General features: G+C 41.0%; 1 protein-coding gene across 9 annotated transcripts in view; it reads left to right on the top strand.

Annotated features, from left to right (window-relative positions):
- Positions 1-15,907, top strand: part of TDRD1 (tudor domain containing 1) — a 123,648-nt gene extending 107,741 nt beyond the window's left edge. For 8 of the 9 annotated variants that reach the window (XM_053312700.1, XM_053312694.1, XM_053312693.1 and 5 more), the window contains 9 exons: positions 1,497-1,607; positions 5,023-5,193; positions 6,339-6,593; positions 9,986-10,105; positions 10,518-10,631; positions 12,145-12,312; positions 13,138-13,344; positions 13,559-13,605; positions 14,863-15,907. In XM_053312700.1, the coding sequence (XP_053168675.1) occupies positions 1,497-1,607; positions 5,023-5,193; positions 6,339-6,593; positions 9,986-10,105; positions 10,518-10,631; positions 12,145-12,312; positions 13,138-13,344; positions 13,559-13,605; positions 14,863-14,952 (1,283 nt within the window). In that variant the 3' untranslated portion in view covers positions 14,953-15,907. The remainder of the gene's footprint in view (positions 1-1,496; positions 1,608-5,022; positions 5,194-6,338; positions 6,594-9,985; positions 10,106-10,517; positions 10,632-12,144; positions 12,313-13,137; positions 13,345-13,558; positions 13,606-14,862) is intronic. The other variant, XM_053312702.1, reaches the window with a different exon arrangement.
- The last annotated feature ends 4,024 nt before the right edge of the window (positions 15,908-19,931 follow it).

Here is a 19,931-nt window from a genome sequence, read left to right as displayed (position 1 = left end):
ATAAACAAGATTCGAACCTGGAACCTCACAGGTATCCCATTCTTTGTGTTTCACTTACATAGCAGTTTATGCAAACACTTCAACTTAGGTAGAGTTCTTCTGGTTCTTGTGCTCCTTTGTATTTTATATAGAAGAAGAAAAGGTTGAAAAGAGTGTGCTTACCTCTCTATCATACTCTTGTATACAGTCATCCCTTGCCAACCACGGGTTTCCCAATTGCGGTTTTGAGTATCCACAACTGGGAAATTGTGGCAGGTCTTGCCAACAGCGACCTGAGTATCCATGGTTTGGTTAGAATTTTTGACAGTTGGGGGTTTGGGGGGGGGGTTTCCCTTCACTTCTCTTACTGACTCGTGATTTCAGGGTGATATGGAGGGTTTTTTCCTACTTTTTAAACTGTATTTTGTGGTCCTTTCGTGACTGCGATTCCCCTAACTCCCTGTTCGCCATTGATTTCAATGGTTTGGCAACCGCGAATTCACCATGAGGTTTTCCCAGAACGGAACCCTTGTGGTTGGCAAGGGATAACTATACTTCTTTCCTGTTCTTTTTGTTTAATTTAAACTGTTAATGCTAGAGCAATGCAAATGCAAGTAATCAGTTAAGTTTTCGTAAAATATTTTTAAACCCAAGACTGTAATTTGTTATATTTTTCGCTTTATTTTTTGATTTGATTTTATTTCTATATCGCCCTTCCAAAAATGACTCGGGGCGCTTTACATTAAAACTAAACTAAAATGAATTAACTATTAAAATCAAAAACTGTAAAAACATAAAACCATTATTAAAACAATTGAAACAGTTTTTAAAACCCTGGGAAACCAAGCCAAGCCTTTATGGTTTAAAAACAGTTTAAAAACCCTGGAAGGCCAGGCCAAACAGATAGGTCTTAAGGGCTCTTCTGAAGGCCAATAATGAACTCAGATTATGGATTTCTGCCGGGAGTGCATTCCACAGCCCAGGACTAGCTCCAGAGAAGGCCCGCCTCTGGTTTGCCACCAGTTGTGTTGGTGGTAACTGAAGACGGACCTCCTCAGATGACCTTAATGTGCGGTGGGGATCGTGCAGAAGAAGGCACTCTCTAAGATAATGTGGCAATGTACTGGTAATTACAATAGCAGTTCTAGTCTAGTAGCATTCTTCTATATTCACTTTTGAAGATTTTAACCAAGACTCTAATCCTAAACACATTTAAGAACCTAAGAACAGCCCTGCTGTATCAGGCCCAAGGCCCATCTAGTCCAGCATCGTGTGTCTCACACAATGGCCCACCAGATGCCGCTGGAAGCCTACAGGCAGGAGTTGAGGGCATGCCCTCTTGGGGACTAAGCCCCACTGACCTTACTGGGACTTATTTCTGGTAATATTTAGGATTGTACTGCATAATCTAGAGCAACTAAACACATTTGCAATACTTTTTGGATTAAACTTTTGATGACTAATTTACTATCTCAAAAGGTGGAGTAACTATAGTTTTATTTAAATCTTTTGTGCAGACTTGAATGCTCTAAAATATCTCAATACATGCTTAGTAGACTATTGCCAGAAAACTGCTCCTAGTATTTCTAAAGTAGCTAAGGAGAAGCCATGCTGTGCTTATTTCTCTGGTAAGTAAGCTTGCTCCTTCTTATTCAATCTCTTTCTGTGCTGCAATGATGCCTTGTAGACATCCCATTTTCCTCATAACCCATTTCATACATCTTACTAAACCATTGAAGGATATCTGGTTGTGGGCCTGTGTGAAGTCTTGACACTTTGATTGTATTGTAAGGGCCAAACTAGATATGATGCATCTGGACTTGAACCTCTCGTGTCTTCTGCATTTTTCAGTAAGCAGCCATGGGGGATAATTGATTTGGATTCGGAAAGGGGATTAACCGTTTCGTCTACCCAGATTTCCCACCTTGAATCATCCACCTGAAGTTGCTGTTAGCCATGGAGGGGAAAACTTACAAACACAATTTTTGTGCCCATAAGTTTCTTTTTCATGACTAATAGCTACTTCCAGATGTGTAGATTGGGGATTTCCCACTGTGCAAAGGAAAAATGGTGAGACACCTGCAGTGCCACAGCCCCAGTACAAATCATTGGGGAGCTCCATGGTTAGAACTCACACATCATGTCTACCTTGATTCCAAGTTTTAAAAAACAAAGTGAATCTGTGTTAGAAGGATTTCTGATGGCAAATTCTAGTGTAGAGCTGAATGTGCATGATTCAGATTATATTATTATTATTTATGCTATTTACACACAGTCTATCAGATGTTATTGACTGGATTTGGTACTTTAATTATCGGGCCCTTTCCAAGGGTCTAGGATAACTAAAGAAAAATTAAAAATAGCGTCATAGTATTCGTGCTGTCCCGAGTAGTGTGGCCTTCTGTAGTTGATGTATTGTAATTTTATCAATGCCCAAGATGTCAAGATGGGTGTTCAAGTTTTTTTGGTACTGCACCAAGGGCACCAACAGCTATTGGCACCACTATTGTTTTCTTTTTCCAGAGCCTCTCAATTTCAATCTGAAGGTCCTTGTGTTTAGTTATTTTCTCCAATTGTTTTTCGTTGACTCGTCTATCCCCTGGGATTGCAACATCAATTATCAGGTGGTGGTGGTTGTTGTTGTTGTTTACACAGTCAGACAGGTGTTATTGACTGGTTTGTTTTATCCAGACATCGAGTCCTTCCCAAGGACCTGGGATGGCTGAATTTTATTATCAATATTGTTGCTGTTATTATAAATATCGTTGCAGAATATAGGCTGTTCCCAGTAAAGCTGCTTTTTTGTAATTGGCTGATGTTGATTTCTATGGCCCCTGAGGTGTTGAGGTGCTCTTCAAGGTGTTTTGGAATTGCACCTAGGGCGCCAATTACTACTGGGATTATTTTGATCTTTTTCTGCCACAGCCTTTCCATTTCAATTTGTAAATCTTTGTATTTTGTTTTTTTTTTTTCCTATTTCTTCTATTCTGCTATCCCCTGGTATTGCTATGTCGATTATTTTAATGTGTTTTTCTTTCTTAACTACAGTTCTATCTGGTGTATTGTGTGGCAGATGTTTGTCTGTTTGTAGTCAGAAGTCCCATAATATATTTGCATCTTCATTTTCTACCACTTTTTCAATTTTATGGTCCCACCAATGTTTGGCTACAGGTAGCTTGTATTTTTTGCAGATGTTTCAGTGTATCATCCCTGCTACTTTGTCATGCCTTTGTTTGTAGTCAGTCTGTGCAATCTTTTTACAACAGCTGATTAGGTGGTCCACGGTTTCATCTGCTTCTTTACAAAGGCGGCAATTGCTGTTTGTTGTTGATTTTTCTACTTTTGCTCTTATTGCATTTGTTCTTAGTGCCTGTTCTTGTGCAGCCAGTATTAAACCCTGTTTCTTTCTTCAAGTTGCCATTCTTCAGCCACTGCCAGGTCTTGGTGATGTCTGATTTTCCAGTTATATTGTGCCAGAGGCGTAACTAGGGAAAACGGCGCCCGGGGCAAGCACTGAAATGTTGCCCCCCCACCCTGCCCCCCCGTCCCCCCCAACATACTACATTATACTTAGGTTTTTCCTCACAAGCGCCCGCCGCCGCTGCCAAGCCAGGCCACTGACTGGCCGTCAGGCGCCAGCAAAGCAATGGGGGGGGCGCAGGCAGCGCGGAAGGGACCGCTTGTGGGGAAGGGGGCACCGACGCGCTCCCTTGACTGCTGCAGCACTGCTGCACTGAGCAGGAAACATTTGTATTAACAAAAATTTTTTTTAAAAAAAATGGTCATGATGGCGCCCCCCATGTGACCAGAAAAGATGGCGCCCGGGGCACGTGCCCCCCCCTGCCCCCCCTATAGTTACGCCTCTGTATTGTGCAAATATTGACCATGCAATGGTTTATTTTTCCATTTTTTCTGCTCTGTTCTTGACTTGTTCTTTCTTGTAGGCCTGCTTTGTTTCATTGGTGTTGAATAGTTTCTCATTGTTGACGATTTTAAGTGCATCTTCTTCACTGTCCTTTATATATTCTTCAAGGCCTCTTTTCTCCTCCTCTGCTGTTTGATGGACTTGCAGCATTTCTCTTCCACCTGAGCTGCGAGGGAGGTATAGCCTATCTACATCACTGCAGGGGTGCAGGGTATGATTAATGGTCATTATTTTCCTGGTCTTATGATCTAGTGTCTCTAGCTCTGCCTGGGTCCAATCTATTATTCCTGCAGTGTATCTGATAACAGGTATAGCCCAGGTGTTTATGGCTTGTTTGGTGTTCCCACCATGACGATTACAGAGGGGATTGTGAGTGCCCTTGGAAAATACCTCCTCTGATGCTAACCTGTCCAAGTGTCTCGCCATTGATTGTTAACTGTGTACTCCACATGCTCATTGCTTTTTAAAATATAAATATCTGAATGTTTTTGCTGACAGCAGTTGTTTCTAAACATTTTAGTATCCATGTATGAGGCAATGAGACGAAGGCCTTCTTATAGTCAATCCATGAAACACTTAGATTAGTTTTTCTTCCTTTGCAATTTTATAAAATCGTTTTGTCAGTCAGCAGCTGGTCTTTTGTGCCTTTGGTGTTCAGGCAATTTCCTTTCTGTTCAACTGGAAGCTGCTTATTGGTTAATAGGTGTTGCATTACTTCATCTGCTATTATCCCTGATGATGATGATTTTATTTACATTTATAAAACTGCCCATCCACAGGCTCTGGGCAGTGTACAAATTTAAAAAGACATAAAAACACACACCATTTAAAACACAGTGCTACAGTGCTATTAGTCAATTGAAACACCAGAATTTGCTTATCTGGAGGGTTGGCATAATGTGGAACAGAATAACTTAATTTCTGGCAAAAAAAAAAAAAAAATCCCACCCAAAAAAACATGGCATCACTATGAAACAGAAAGGTAGTGTGTATCTATATATGTGTACACCTTGTGGGGGAGAAGCAAAAAGTTCAAGTATTACTACTAATGAGGCAGAAAATCATGTGTATGCTTATTGGATAGTATAAGATTTTTGTTTGCTTTTTTTAACATTTAGGTGATGGTAGATGGTATCGTGCTTTGGTAAAAGAAGCCACTTCATCTGGAACCTTTAAAGTTCAGTTTGTGGATTATGGAAATATTGAAGAGGTTACTCTGGATAAACTCAGACAGATTTCATCTACCTTTCTGAAACTTCCATTTCAAGCGATAAGATGTTCTTTATCAGGTGACAGGCTTCTTTTTTCAGTAGCAGCCTAATTATGCACATAAGATCTATAATCAAACTGAAAAAAAGTCCCAGCAATCATTTACTAAGCTTAATATTGAACATAGTCTTTACAGCTTAGGGACTTATTCTATGAGAGTGCATCTAACACAAACTCTGTAATCTTTACTATTCTAAACCATAGTTTTGAACCAGAGATCCATATTCTTTCATACTGGTTATGCACTTTGAAGCATAAACACAATTTTAAAAACCCAGTCTTCCTTGAGGGTTTACCAATATTCATGTAAAGGAAAACAGTTTATCCTACTTCACAGGGTTCAACAGGGTTGCTGTAAGACACACACTTATCAAAGAGGATTATGCTAACCCGATAAACATTTATTGCTGTGCTCTTAACAGAGCATTGTCAGAAATACTTGTTCTTCCAGTAGAGTAGACCAAAGATTTCTGCTTCTGGCAGTTATCATTTCACGTTCCAAGGCACTGCCAGTCTTTGTGCCTTTCCACAATCCAATCCTCCTTTTCTCTTCTCCCACCTCCTCACCAGCAGCACCGTGTTTCCATTTCAGTTTGCTCCCACTGTCTTCCCTTTATACCATTTTAATTCAAGCCTAGCCCTAGGCAGCAGAGCTTAAACTCTCATCTATCAGTGATCTTGAAAGGCCTGCTGGTACACCTCTTGCCAAAGTACTGGAAAAGCGCTGTTTTGTGCTTTTGTATTAAAATGTAAGCTCTGCACAACTGTGAGAGCATGTATGTGGTTGAGAAAATGCTTGGTGGTGGCTGCTGCTGCTACTACTACTACTACAAATATTTGTATACTGCTTTTTGGCAAATGTTCTCAAAGAGGTTTTACATAGGAAGCTGCCTTATACTTTCTGTTGGCAAAGTCCTGCTAAGACAGTAATGTCTGGATTTAGATAGTTGTTTCAGTAGTAGGAAAATATTTATGTGGATCTCTGTAAGAAACTTATAACATAATCCTGTCCATGTTTAATGAAAAGTAAGTCTTGTTGAGCTCAGTGGTATTAGGAAGCAAGTCTCAGTGAGCTCCTTAGCAAGCACAGGTAAAATGGAGCCTTAATTACCTCAAGGACAGTAGTGGAATATCTTGACTAAAGATTAATGTTATTATTCTTCAGGTGTAAGGCCCATAAATAAGGAATGGACCGCAGAAGCTGCAGCAATGGTTCAGATGATCACGGCTGGGAAGAAGCTTCAGGCCAGAGTTGTTTCGTTAACCACGAATGGTGCTGAAGTAGAGCTTGCTGACTATTCTTTTGGCAGTCCGAAAATGATAAGTGAAATTTTAATTAATGAACATCTGGCTTCAAAAAGAGAAGTGTTGTCAAAGCAGGATTTGCTGCCAGGTAAATTGGCAACCAGTGATTCCCAAGGTAACTAATATGCTAGTTTTGTGAATGGCATGTGGGTTGTCTGTCCTTTTAGGGATATGCTAACTGTTATGGCATTGAACATGTTAGCAAGTGGCTTGTGAACACAAAAGTTTTAATAGTAAATGTCAGAAATGTATTGGGTCATTTAGAATGGTTTAGGTGTTTTACTAACATAACATTTTTAAGTAATGGAAATAAGAATTAAATGTTGTAGTTCTTGATATATAGACTGAAAGAACCAAACCAATAATCCTTTCAATAACAATGCAAATTTCAAAATGGAAAACAGATATGGCAATATCTGTTATCCATTAAGTGTTGTCTGAAAACATTCAGTAAATAAGGAGTCTTGTATATTTCTATATAGCAGGACTTTTCAAGTCCTGTATAGCAGGACGTTTTGCGGGTATAGCTTTTGCAGTAGCACTTCCACCAGGTGCTGTGCAGAGAAGCAGGTAACTTCCCACACAGTTTACCTGAAAGAAGGGAGATGCTTCTCTGTTTGCTGCTACTTCCAGATCTCTTATTTGCTCTGCACCCTCCTTGCGTGATCTACTCCTCTTTTGAAGGGCAGGGCAGCCACACTTTACCACCAGTGACCGCCACCCCAGCCATCTCCACTTCTGGCAGGTTTGGGCCAGGAAAAGCAATGTCTTGCAGTCCCTGTGGAAGAGGGACCAAGTATCACCTGTCATACTGTGAAGCACAACTAGTGGTATTTGTACCACTTGTTGAAAAGCACTGCTATATAGGATGTCAAAATACGCTCAAGATAGTTTCTCACCATTTTTTTTAACATTTATATCCCGCTCTTCCTCCAAGGAGCCCAGAGCGGTGTACTACATACTTGAGTTTCTCCTCACAACAACCCTGTGAAGTAGGTTAGGCTGAGAGAGAAGTGACTGGCCCAGAGTCACCCAGCTAGTATCATGGCTGAATGGGGATTTGAACTCGGGTCTCCCCGGTCCTAGACCAACACTCTAACCACTACACCACGCTGGCTCTCTTTTCATTTCATAAAAAGTGTCGCTGCAGCAGTGATGACTCCTTCAGTACAATAAGTTCTACAAATAGTCTTTATATATTATGTCTCTTCAAAGTTATATATGGCATTGGTTTGTAATTAGGGCATTACAATTCCCTGATTGTATTAATTGTGGACTGTTTTCATTAGATATTTTCTCTTGACAGTATTGATAATTTAATTGATATGTACCAGGGACCAAATACAGAGGTATTTGATAAATGCAAAAATTGTTCTGGGCTTCCATTTGTTGTTTTTGGGGTCTCTAAGCAATCAGGCTTGGGAGTTCTTCTTTGTGCCTGAACACTTAGGAGCCTTGTAGCTCCACAGAGTGCCATTCAGAAGCTTCTAGTGTAGTTGAGTGATCTAGCCCCTGCCCTCGAGCAAAGAGACTGAGTGCACTCTGCATGTCTTGAGAGTTGGAAGAATGCTCTTCTCTCTGTGTGTGTTTCTTTTTGACTGCCATCTTAGCAGTTTAAAGACCGCTTCTTTTTAGTTCTTCCAAAAACTAAAAAGCTGTCCAGCATCTTTTATTAATTCTACAGTAATTACTGAATTATTAATTCACTAATGAAGTAATTCTTCATCTCTTGTTCTTTCAAAAAGCCCCTTCAGGTTGTGTTTGTCATCTTTCCCCACATTGGTTGTATGGGAAATTGCTGTGCCGGACTAAACTAGCTGCAGCCGACTGCAATTCACCTAACAAAAAATGGCAAAAATAGTGACTGTGTGACATCTGCCCTCGCGGCTTAAAAGTCACTAAGCAGGCACAAAAGAAGATGTTGCAGAAACACCATTCCTGTTCTTAACCATTGGCTTCTAGTATTGAGTCAAAGCATCAGTTTTCAGCAACCTGACATTTACATGCTCCATACTGTCTTTGCTGTGAACTAGAAAAAAGGACAAATTAAAACCAAACCGAACATCCAGTTCATAGAAGTATTTAATGGACTCAAGTCCCGAGTGTACCTCCTGAGGGAGTAACCAAGGGGCCAAAGCACTGTGTCCCTCAAAGCTTGCACTGCATATCAGTAGGGGTGTGCACGGAACCGCACAGCTGCAGTCTGGCACTGTGGAGGGGGTTCCTTTAAGGGCGGGGAGGCTTTACTTACCCCTCCCGCCACTTGTCCCCCTCCAGCGCTCGTATTTACTGTAGAAATGCTCCTGTAGAAATGCTCCTTGAAATGAAATGTAGAAATACTGTAGAAATGCTCCTTACGGCTCCTCAATACAAAAGGCTCTGACAAGCCTTCTGTGCACGCGGCGCACGAGCTTCACGTCTCCCTGACGCCGGAGGCCCGGTCTACTCGGCCCCTGCCGGCGGGTAGACCAGGCCTCCGGAGGCCCAGTCTACCTGCCAGCAGGGGCCGAAGCCGGGTAGACCGGGCTCCAGCGTCGGGGAGACGTAAAGCTCGCGCACCGCGTGCACAGAAGGCTTGTCGGAGCCTTTTGCGTTGAGGAGCAGTAAGGAGCATTTCTACAGGAGCATTTCTACAGTAAATCCGAGCTCTGGAGGGGGACAAGTGGCGGGAGGGGTAAGTAAACCCTCCCCACCCTTAAAGGAACCCCCTCCACCCGGACCGGCCAGGTCTGGAGGCCTTTACAATGGTCTCTGGACTGGTCCGGACCCATCCCTACATATCAGTATAGCCTGCATCAGATTACCTGGCACACCATCAGATTAGCCTGCACTCACATTACCTGGCACACGCCCTTCAGGTTTGTCTTGTACCAGACAGATTATGTGCTTTTACACATCCCCTTCCACGTCTATGTTCTCCTCCTTCCCCTCTCTCACTATGAAGAAGTTGTACCTGAATCTTAGCCTTGCAGTTTTAAAGCGGGGGGGGGGGGCATTCAAGTTGCTTGTCTTCTGCCTGTACTGGAATGGAGGCAGTGGAGCTTGTGATAAACACAATGCATACAATTGTTTAATTTTTCTATGGACTTTCCAGTTGACAATTTGCCGTGCATACTGACTTTGCACAGAATGCAATCTTTGAAATGAAGTGAAAATTTCAAACATGGGTTTTTATACCTAGGGTTCAGTAAAGTACAGTTGCTTACAGGCCTTATCCTTCATTTTACATGTTGTCAGGTAGCACAGGTGGCCTTACAGCAGGGAATGAAAGGTCCATTACCAGTTGGTCTCCTCTGTGTCCCATGCAGGTTACTCCCAGTAGTGTCTATGGGGAGGAAAATAGGATTTTCTCCCCATAGACACTATGCCTAGACTCAGACCAGATCAGATCTCTTTTTCTGTATCTATTGTTACATCACAGAAACTAATGGCAGGTGGTTGTTGGGCAAGGCGTTTGCTACATATGCAGTGTTTGAACTATATGTTGTTTGTGTTTAATATTTACAGAGGTGTTTACACATGTACAGTGGAGAACAGCAGAATTTCCAGTTAATGAAATGCTGGCTGTCCGGGTTATAGAGGTGATAAACCCTGGATTATTCTATGTTGTACCAGTGAAAGTCAAAGGTAAGGACTAGAGTACCAAAAGTTGACAAAAGTGATCCTCACATAGAGGTGTTTACACTTTAATTTGAATATGCATACAATTTTGCATCTGCACTGAATATGTGCAAATACCTGCACAAAAGACACGTTGATAACTTTTTTGAATTGACACCTTTTCTAATAAAGGAATTGAGTTATTGAGGCTGGAAATAAATGCTGGCAACATTTTCCAGTGGCTTTGCAAACTCAAAACTTTCAGAGGGTATTTTTTAGCCTTCTAATCTGTCCACTTTATTATGTAGCATGTATTACTCCAATAAACAAGTTTTGTACATTCAGAAGCAACTGTTTAAAGAAATATTTTATGCCAATGAGGTTCTGACAGCATGTGTGTGAGATCAAATATATAAAATATACTTTTCTTCCATTTTAGTGGACCAGCAAAAGCTCTGCAAGCTGATGATTGAGCTTGCAGACTACTGTGAATCTCAGAATGAACATTTATTCAAACCAAAGGTTGGTGAAGCCTGTTGTGCCAGGTTCTCAGGTGAGAGACTGAACATCTATGAATACAAAAGTGACCAGCAAAAACTAACTTGTAAAAAAAAAAGACTAAAACTTGTACAAAATAATGATGCAGATCTTATAGGCTGTAGCTGAAGTGTAAGCCTTCAGGTAGATATAGTTCAGGTTGAAGTTTGAGTTGGTTCACACAATTATGTCTGTCAAAATTTGGTAGATAATAGATAAGAAACATGTCTCTTTCATGGTGTACCTCATAGCTGCGGTAACTGTTGGTGAAGGCAGATATATCTGGTAGTAAGCTTGATTACTTCAGCAGCTGAATAACTGCCTGAATGGATTGTACAAACTCTCCTTCAGTGACTTTGGAGGAAGAGCAACAGGAGTTCTTCTTGGGCTGCAGTGAGCTCATATAACTGCATCCTAGCTTCTGGCTCTGGGTGCAGTGAACTTAGAGAGCCCCATGCCCTGGAATCACCTGCCTTGGACTGTTGCCACACAAGTAGAAATGCCTTCAGCGCCTGTGACTGCTTCCAGCTGATTTCTTCTATCTTGGGGTCTCTTCTATCCTGTTAAGGCTGACACAGAGAAACCGGTCTAGAGAAAAGAGTGACTCTTTTTTCTTCACCTTTGTTGTTTGAGTTTGCTGCTGCTGCTGCTTCTTAAAGTGAGTGTGTGTGTGTGTGTGTGTGTGTGTGTGTGTGAGGGAGAGCAATTTGAAAAATGTAAATGATATTAAAAATTGATACATTACCCAATAAAACTCAATAAACTGTTTCTAATACATGCATTAGATATTTGTTTTCTCTTTCATCTGTAAATAACTCCTCAGTTTTGTCATAATGGCAAAGTCCCATGTGTTATCCATCCATTCTTTCATATTAGGTGTCGCCACTAGTCTCCATTGTTTTGCATACAGAATCTTGGCTGCTGTGAACAAAAATAAGAGCAGCTCTCCTTCTTCTTTCCTAACAAGATCATTTGTAGAAGACGACAAAAATAGTAGTAGATCAGAATTGTCCTATGTATACTAAAGTCCTTTCGCAATAGGATTTTCACTCCCTGCCGCCGCCACCCCAAATTGCTTTGCTTTCGGACAGTTCCAACATAAATGACATCTGTCTCCCTACTGTTGTTTTTAACCTGCATTTAAGTTGCTGCTGGTAGGGCAATGAACAAGTGCTCAGAAGTACTGTAATAGCACTTGTGTGTTCAAGATATGGTTGGGTCTGGAGGTCCACAGTCTCTTCACTTGTCTTCAGTCAAGTGGTGTGATGAAACTGTGTGCTAAATTTATGAAAGGTGAGCTGACGTTTTGCAGATGCCAAATGATAACATAGCATTACATTATCTGAAAGAAGCCCAGTGTGTCATGGTCTCCAAATCAGATACTCAAGCTGTGAAAATCTACACTGTGGCATTCCCTGCTGATTTTTTCTTAGAAATGGAAAACAAGCTTCAGAAAGCAAAAATTGTTGCTCATGCATCCAATGGCAAGATCACCAAGCCTAGGACTTAATTCTCTTTCATTTGTTTAGGTGATGACCACTGGTACCGTGCTATTGTTCTGGAAATAAGTGTGTCAGAAGTGAAAGTGGCATATGCTGACTATGGAAATGTAGAAACGCTGCAGTTTTCCAGACTGCAACCTATAACTGCCTCCTTCTTGGAACTACCTTTTCAAATATTTAAGTGTTCTCTTGCAGGTAACAAACCAGCCAGTGCAATTTTTCAAATAGTTAAGGATTTGAACTTTAATATTATCCATTAACAAATATCCATACAGTTACTATTGTGTACAAAGCCTTAAGCACAAATGTGGCAATAAGCAGTGCTAGCAGTTTTTCCTAAACAAAAATAACTACTAGTAATCGTTTGAGTGAATGAAAATATAGGGATAAAACCTTCCAGAGACTATAAACTCTTCATAAGAGTTCTCACACAATCCCAAATGAATGCCCTTGTAGTAATGCACTGATATTTCCCACTTAAGCCCGTAATTTCTCTCACACACATACTTCTGGAAACTGGCACTTCATTTTAATGTTTTATCTTTGATATGCCTATCCTTCAAGTGATCCTTACACCTGATTGCACTGGCTGACATCTTGACTAAGGAAGCACAGGTGCAGCAGCAGTATTATATTCCAGACTCTGACTGTGTAAATGTCCATGGGATGGGGGAAACCATCTCTCCTTCCTTCTGCAGTACCACCCTTCTTCCCTGTACCAACTGAAAATAGGTCCCTGAGGCTCAAGGGCATAGTTTCAGGTGGCACAAGCAACTGCAGCAGGAAGGGGATTTGGAACGCAACACTACTGCAACAGTGCATCCTTAGGATGTCAGCAATTGTTCCCAGTTTCTTGTATTTCTGAGAATGTCCCTCCCCTTTCTTAGGAGATGTTTCAGGAAGTGTGTACTCAGAAGTGAAATGATGCCTTCTATGACTCTTAATAGTGTTTCAGATGGTAAGCATGATAAACTGTTTTGACATACCAGTTACCCAACATAAGGCATATCTGTTTCCTAGGAATTATGGAACTCGATGGACAGTGGCATGAATCTGCTACAGTGAAGCTAAAAAATCTCTTACTGAATGAGCGTGTGGTGATTACAGTGAGAGGCATCAGTGAGAGTATTCATGCAGTAACTGTCATCAGAAATTGTGGCAGTCGTATTTTGGATGTAGCTGATCAGCTTCTTGGCAAAAATGTGACAAAATATAACAGTGGGAATCGTAAGTACTCTGTACAGATGCAGTTGCTTGTGTATTCATTAAAAAAACCCAGTTATTTCCTTGAAATTCAGAATGTTTGACACACGCACATGCAAATATGTGCTGACAATGTTTTCATTTACAAAGTTGGACACCTTACTAAACTCATCCTTCATGCTGTCCTGCTCACCAGTGGAATAAGAAGCTTCATATGTGTGTGTTTGTTTTCTTGTAGAATGTGCAAAAAAGACTGAATGCTGCTGCACAGAGTTCAGAAAGCAAGTAAGTTTCAACCCAGCCCTGTTTTTTAAAATGCTGATCACTTGCTCAGCCAATCAGCATCTCTGTTTTTACAGAATGTATTGCAGGAATGAAAAAAGCCAGATTATTCATTTGTATACTCTGCATGGTGCATAATGCTGGAAAACAAGACAATAGGACATACTCTTCATGTTTAAATGTTCTCTGGTTCACCTTAGCCTGATTTAGACATTATGCTGTATGAGTGTACAGATCTCAGTACACTTGTGTTTGTTTGTATGAGTGCCTGTACCTGTGTTAATTTGAAAAGTGAATCTTGATACAAGCCCTTCAGATTCATGGTACAGATAGGAATTGTACTTCTGTACTGCATTCAGCATAACATGTGGATGACTACTTGTGTACAAATCTCTGCCGTGTACACTGTACACTTGTACAAGTGTTGAGCATAGCATATGAATGGGCCTCTTATATACAAATGGCACATGGACATGGTTTCTAGCAGAAATCTGAAGAACAGAATTGCCTTAAATTCATCAAGATGTTCCACAAACTGTTGTTCTTGATACAGAAAATAAAGTAGCCAATTTCAGGGTTAAAAACTAGTTGGATTTAGCACTTCCCAAAAAGAACCAGGTAGGGTAAATTTAACTGTAAAATAACCTGTGGTAATGGAGGAGATGGAAATGGCAAAAAACAGCTTGAAACGTCTATCCAGGCTGCTGTTAGTTAAGTTTCTACTTATTCAATAAGGCACATTGTTTGTATTAAAAAGGAAGCTGAGTAGAAACAGCAATGGAGCCCTAAACATGATGTAAACTGGGCCACCAGCTTGTTTGACTTTTCAGTAGTAGATTGGGGGGGGGGATGCTAGTCTGAGCACACTCTTAAGGCAGGGCTGCACAACTTCAGCCCCCCAGCTGTTGTTGGACTACAACTCCCATCCTCCCCAGCCATAGGGGCCAATAGTTAGTGCAGTCCTAGGCTTATCACCTTAAGTGGCTCAGTGGGGAAATGGTTGACTAACAAGCAGAAGGTTGCCAGTTCAAATCCCTGCTGGTACTATATCGGGCAGCAGCGATATAGGAAGGTGCTGAAAGGCATCATCTCAGACTGCGCGGGAGAAGGCAATGGTAAACCCCTCCTGTATTCTACCAAAGAAAACCACAGGGCTCTGTGGGCACCAGGAGTCGGAATCGACTTGACAGCACACTTAACCTTTACTCTTAAGTCAAGACTATATCTTTATAACTGCCGGGATTTTCTGTCTTGTCACAGGTTGCAAAGCATGAAGAGATTATCTATTTTCTTCTAAAAGGCCACATTGGTGAAGATACATTTCCTGAAATAAAGCCATTTGAAGGCTAAACTTGTTTCTCATTGTCTGACGTTATATACTTTCAGAATGATACTGTTAAAATTCTGTTTGTAGAACTTTTGAGAGCACTGACTTAGGCCTGCGCTCATAAGCACACTTACATGGAAATAAGGTACACTACAATTAGTAGGGCCTTTTAAAAAATGTTTAAGATTAGCATTCCAAATAAATACAAGTATAGTTGTAAACATTAAAATCAATGAGAATTTTATACAGAATGTAGGCTGTAGCTAGCAACATATTGAAAGTATCACAAAACTGAAATTCCATGTTGCAGAAGATGCAAAACAAGAATTTTGCAGCAGCTGAATACTATGACAAAAGCTTTCAGAATACAACTTTTTGAGGTACAGCTAGTATAATGTCAACTAAAATCTTAGTCCTATATTGTATTTTAGAGCATAATGCTAACCTTCAGAGAAGGTTCAGGGCAGCATTCCATTTTCCTCTAATCAGTGTAACTAATTGCCTTTTACCAGTATTTATGTTACGATTAGGTGCCTCAGTATTTATATTTTCAGCAGAACTTAAGAGCTATGATGCCTTCTGGGTACAGGTGACTGTACTTCATGCAGTGGCAAGTGACCTGTACCCCAAAGGCAATTTAATCTTAACTATTCTGCTTTTTCTTTTGTTTCATTAAAAAGAAATGAATGCTGTAAATATTTGGTTTAAAACTGTCTGGATACCTCCCAGTGTATTTAGTCTAACTTGGAATTTGACATGGCTACTTTCTGTAATGGTGAGATATTTTGGACTCTTCAAATGAAAATATTGAAATTTTATTTAGTTGCCATAGTGAATGTTACTTTTACGTTTTCTGATGTTTGTTTGCTTTTTAAAATGTAACTGCATTTATTCTCTTGTTGACCCAAGCAAGGTTTATTCTTGAAGTTAAATATATATCTTTCTGTAACTAATAGAATTTGGCTCTCAGAAATGTAACTCTTTGTAAATTTGTATTATGTATATCATGTCATACCCAGATTTCTCACAAATGGTAGATGTTCTATTGGAGTTAGTTATTCAATTATTTAATATTAACTGTAAGAGGAACAGATCTAAAGGGTAAAGCTGCAGTACAGTAAAACCTTGTTAATCACAGACTCATCATTAGGGATGTGCAAATTGATTCAAGTATAAATCGATTTGTACCCAAAACTAGCTGATTTGGGTGATTTGGAGACAAAACAAATCACCCCTGTGGTCTGTTGGCTAGATTCGGGTACAAATCGAATCATGCCTGATTCGAATCAATTCAAGATTTGGCTCCCTGCTATTAATTCCCTCAGATTTCTTCTGTTCATTTTGACTGTCTTTTCGACAGTGCCAACTGTCAACTGCCATGTGCCAACTACACCTCACTCCCACCCATGAGGCAGTGGCATACTACTCAGTTTATGTTCTAGAGTTTTTTCAACTGTTTAGGCTCTTTGGTGTCTAATAACCTTTCCTATGAGGATTCATTACACACCAGAGTCTAAACACCTCAAAATTTCCTAAAATATAAACTGAGTTACCCTGTGGGTTGTGGAGTAGTTGGAACATGGGATGTCACTAATTCCCCACCCCCACCTGCAAAGCAGTGAGGTCAAAATGAACAGAAGAAATGAAAGTATGTAATGAAAACACCAAAGAAGCTAAACACTTCAAAAATAATAATAAACGGAGTACCCAAGTGTGTGTGTGTGGGGGGGGAGGTGTAGTTGACACATGGCAGTTGACACTGTCCAGTGATAGTCAAAATGAACATAAGAAACAAAGGTGTATAATGAATCATTATAGAGATTCATTATGAGGGAAAGTTATTAGACACCAAAGAATCTAAACATTTCAATAATCCTAAAAAAAACTGAGTACCCCACTGCCTTTCAGGTAGGGGTGGATGGGGTGTAGTTGGCACATGGCACTTGACAGTTGGCACTGTCCAATGACAGTCAAAATGTACAGAAGATGAAGGTGTGCAATGAATCCTCCTAGGGATTCATTATAAGGAAAAGTTATTATACACCAAAGAATCCAAGCACTTCAAAAATGATCACACATTTTGCTCCATAACTCCACTTATACAAGGGCTAGAGCATACCTTAAAAAAAAAAGGAAGCTAGGGGTCCATGTTAGGTTTAGGATATGGCAGTTTTGAATCCCCATTGTTTCCTATGGCGGAAATGTTCAAAATCAGTAAAATGTTTTTAAAATTGTTAAATCAACCAAGTGTCCCACTGCCTTTAAATTTAGGTGGTAGGTGGCACCCATGGGGACTTACCCACCACCCAAATTTTGGTGCCCCTAAGACCTTGTTAAGTAGTCCGAATTGAATCAAAGCAAATACACATTGAATCTGGGGTGCTTGGGGGCGGGTAGATCTGGATACAAAACAAATCAAGGTGATTTGTTCTGGGCACAAATCAAATCAAAAAATTTGATTTGTGCACATCCCTACTCATCATCACATATTCACGGTTGGGTAATGGACACTCAATCTCTGCATGGGGGGTGGGGGAGGCAGGAAAAAAATGACCTTGAAGGTTATTTCCTTCTGCCATTTTGAGATCAGGAGCCATTTTCTGCTTTAAAAAAACCTCACCTGATTTTTGGCTGATGTTTACTCTTTGGGGGCATTGCTAGACTGCTGGGGACCCATGGAGCATGGTAGGCTACTTCTCCCCAAGATTCTAGGGCCATTTAACCAGTTTTCCCAACTTTGGGGAACCTAATCAAGCAATACTAGTAGGACAAGTGCAAGTCATTGGTGCTGGAGTAAACAGTAGCACAGATCCTGAGTAGGCAAAGCAGCCAGAGGGTGTACACTGCTGCTGCTACCTGAAGCCCCTGCCCAGCATCATCCTGCTCATGGATACGTTAATAGAAGCACTCATTGGCTGGAGAGGGACTCAAATGAGGATTGGTTTAGTTGGGAATGGGCAAGTTCTGTAAAAAAAATCGGGTCTACATGTTTACCATAAGGGTGTCCTAGAACAAGCTTCACTTTTGGCAGGACCTACATTCTATAGGCAAAATAACACAGAGATAAAGTTCTGCAAAAGAACTTGCACCTTGCACAAGGTCAGAATTTCCACTGCTGCTTCTTCATGACAATCTGGACTCTGAAATTTTCTTCCCAGACAATGGCTTCTAACTTAGAAGCCTATTTACATGGCCGAAGCACCTACTGCACACTTGGGACAGTAGGAACAGCTTTACTACTACTGAAGCCTTCAGACTTGCAAAACTACTGGTGGCAGTGCTGACAGGCATCTGTCTCTCATTCAACCTTCCCTCTGGCAGAGTGTCAGAGATGTCCTTATAATCTGTTGCCCATCACCATTTGGTTTCCTAATGAATGCCCAGCAATCGCCTGTGCTTAGCACTTCTAAAAAATTGACAACACTCTTGGAAGCCCAGTGGTACAAAATAGCCACTGCCATCTGCTTGGTAATGTCATCCTCCATGAATCATGGTTGGTCTTACTCACTTTGCTCACCTGCAGGGGCAATACCATGAATCAGTCTCATGGCAGGAGTATATTCATGTTCACTTATATGTATCCTTCACCACCAGCAGACAATAAGTAGGCTGCCAAATACACTCACCCATACAAATTCCTCAGTCTATTTTCAAAATTGTTCTCACTGTCATCCAGATTTGTAATCTGTCTAGATTACAGACTCCCTGATGCTGATTAGGGAACCTCTCTGCATCTAGATCACAACAGATGAAAATCTAACTGGGGGGACTCTTTGCAAGAGCGAAGTCCAAGGCTGATGGTCATAGGAAGACGTGAGCCTGGTATTTAGCTGTCTCAAATATCAATTAATTTGCCCGGCTCACCAAACTCTCAGGAGGTGTTTATCTAGTGAGAATGGACAGCTCATAAAAGATCATTTGAACTGTCAAGGGGCACAAATTGTTGACAGCACATTTGGGAACCAACAGCCACATATCATGCTATCTAACATGAAAACACTGAAAAGCAACAGCCATTTTTAATAAAAAGCAACAGCAAGAAAGGAGGCAACCCTTAAGGGAGAAAAGCCTGAACAAATAAAATGGTCTTCAGCTGTTTTTAAAAAGCACTTGCAGACATCAAGGAGCAGACACTTGCTGGGAGTGCATTCCAGAACCTGAGGGCAACAACAGGGAAGACTCTGGCCTGCATAACAATTGAGCCTCCCTCAATGTTGGCACATGGAGCAAAGCCTGTCCAATGACCTTGTTGGGCAGGCAGAAACCCTTGGAAGCAGGCAGTCCTTCAGATATCCAGGGCCCAAACTGTAAAAGGCTTCAAAGGTGATAACCAGCACCTTCAATTGACATGTTCATGTGGCTAGGCTACCTCAAGGTAAGCAGGTTTTTTCACAGATTCCACTGTGAAGAAGTGAAATTCTTTATTCTCCAACCGTACATGGATATCTAACTTGAGAATGAGCTGCTGCATGACCAAACCTCCATTTGAGCCATTCAGGTCTGTCCCTCTTAACTTTCTTATGCAAGGTCTTTTTCCTGCTTACTATAAACACAGCTAGGGGTGGGGATTTGAAAGTAGGGTCACTTTCTTTTTCTAAAGAACATCCTTTTCCCTATGATGACTAGGGATTAGTAGACTAGGCAGGAAGGCAACTATTAAAGAGCAGCCTACTGGAGCAAATGGAAGCAGTTAAGGATGCCCTCAGCCCACTGAAGAGGATCAACTTACTTGAATTCAATATTCTTCCCACTATAGCCCTGCTACCTTTTCTTGGCCCTGAACAAGCCAAGTATGCCAAGGGCGTTGAGCAGTCAGATTTCTATCACCCAGCAAATGTCAGAAGAATGCCAGTAGCTGCCAAATGGCCTCCTAAGCAGTACATGGGCAAAATTCCAGTCCTATTACCACAACGAGCTGATGCAGGAGCTGCAAGGAAGCCTCCAGCCATATGTTCCACTCCCTGTAGGCTTCAGTGCCTGAGCCATTTGGCAACCCACAAAG

The sequence above is a fragment of the Hemicordylus capensis genome, chromosome 3 (assembly GCF_027244095.1).
Source record: "Hemicordylus capensis ecotype Gifberg chromosome 3, rHemCap1.1.pri, whole genome shotgun sequence".
Classification (NCBI taxonomy): Eukaryota; Metazoa; Chordata; class Lepidosauria; order Squamata; family Cordylidae; genus Hemicordylus; species Hemicordylus capensis.
The sequence above is the reverse complement of the archived record's forward strand: the minus strand, read 5'-3'. Positions and strand labels throughout refer to the sequence as shown.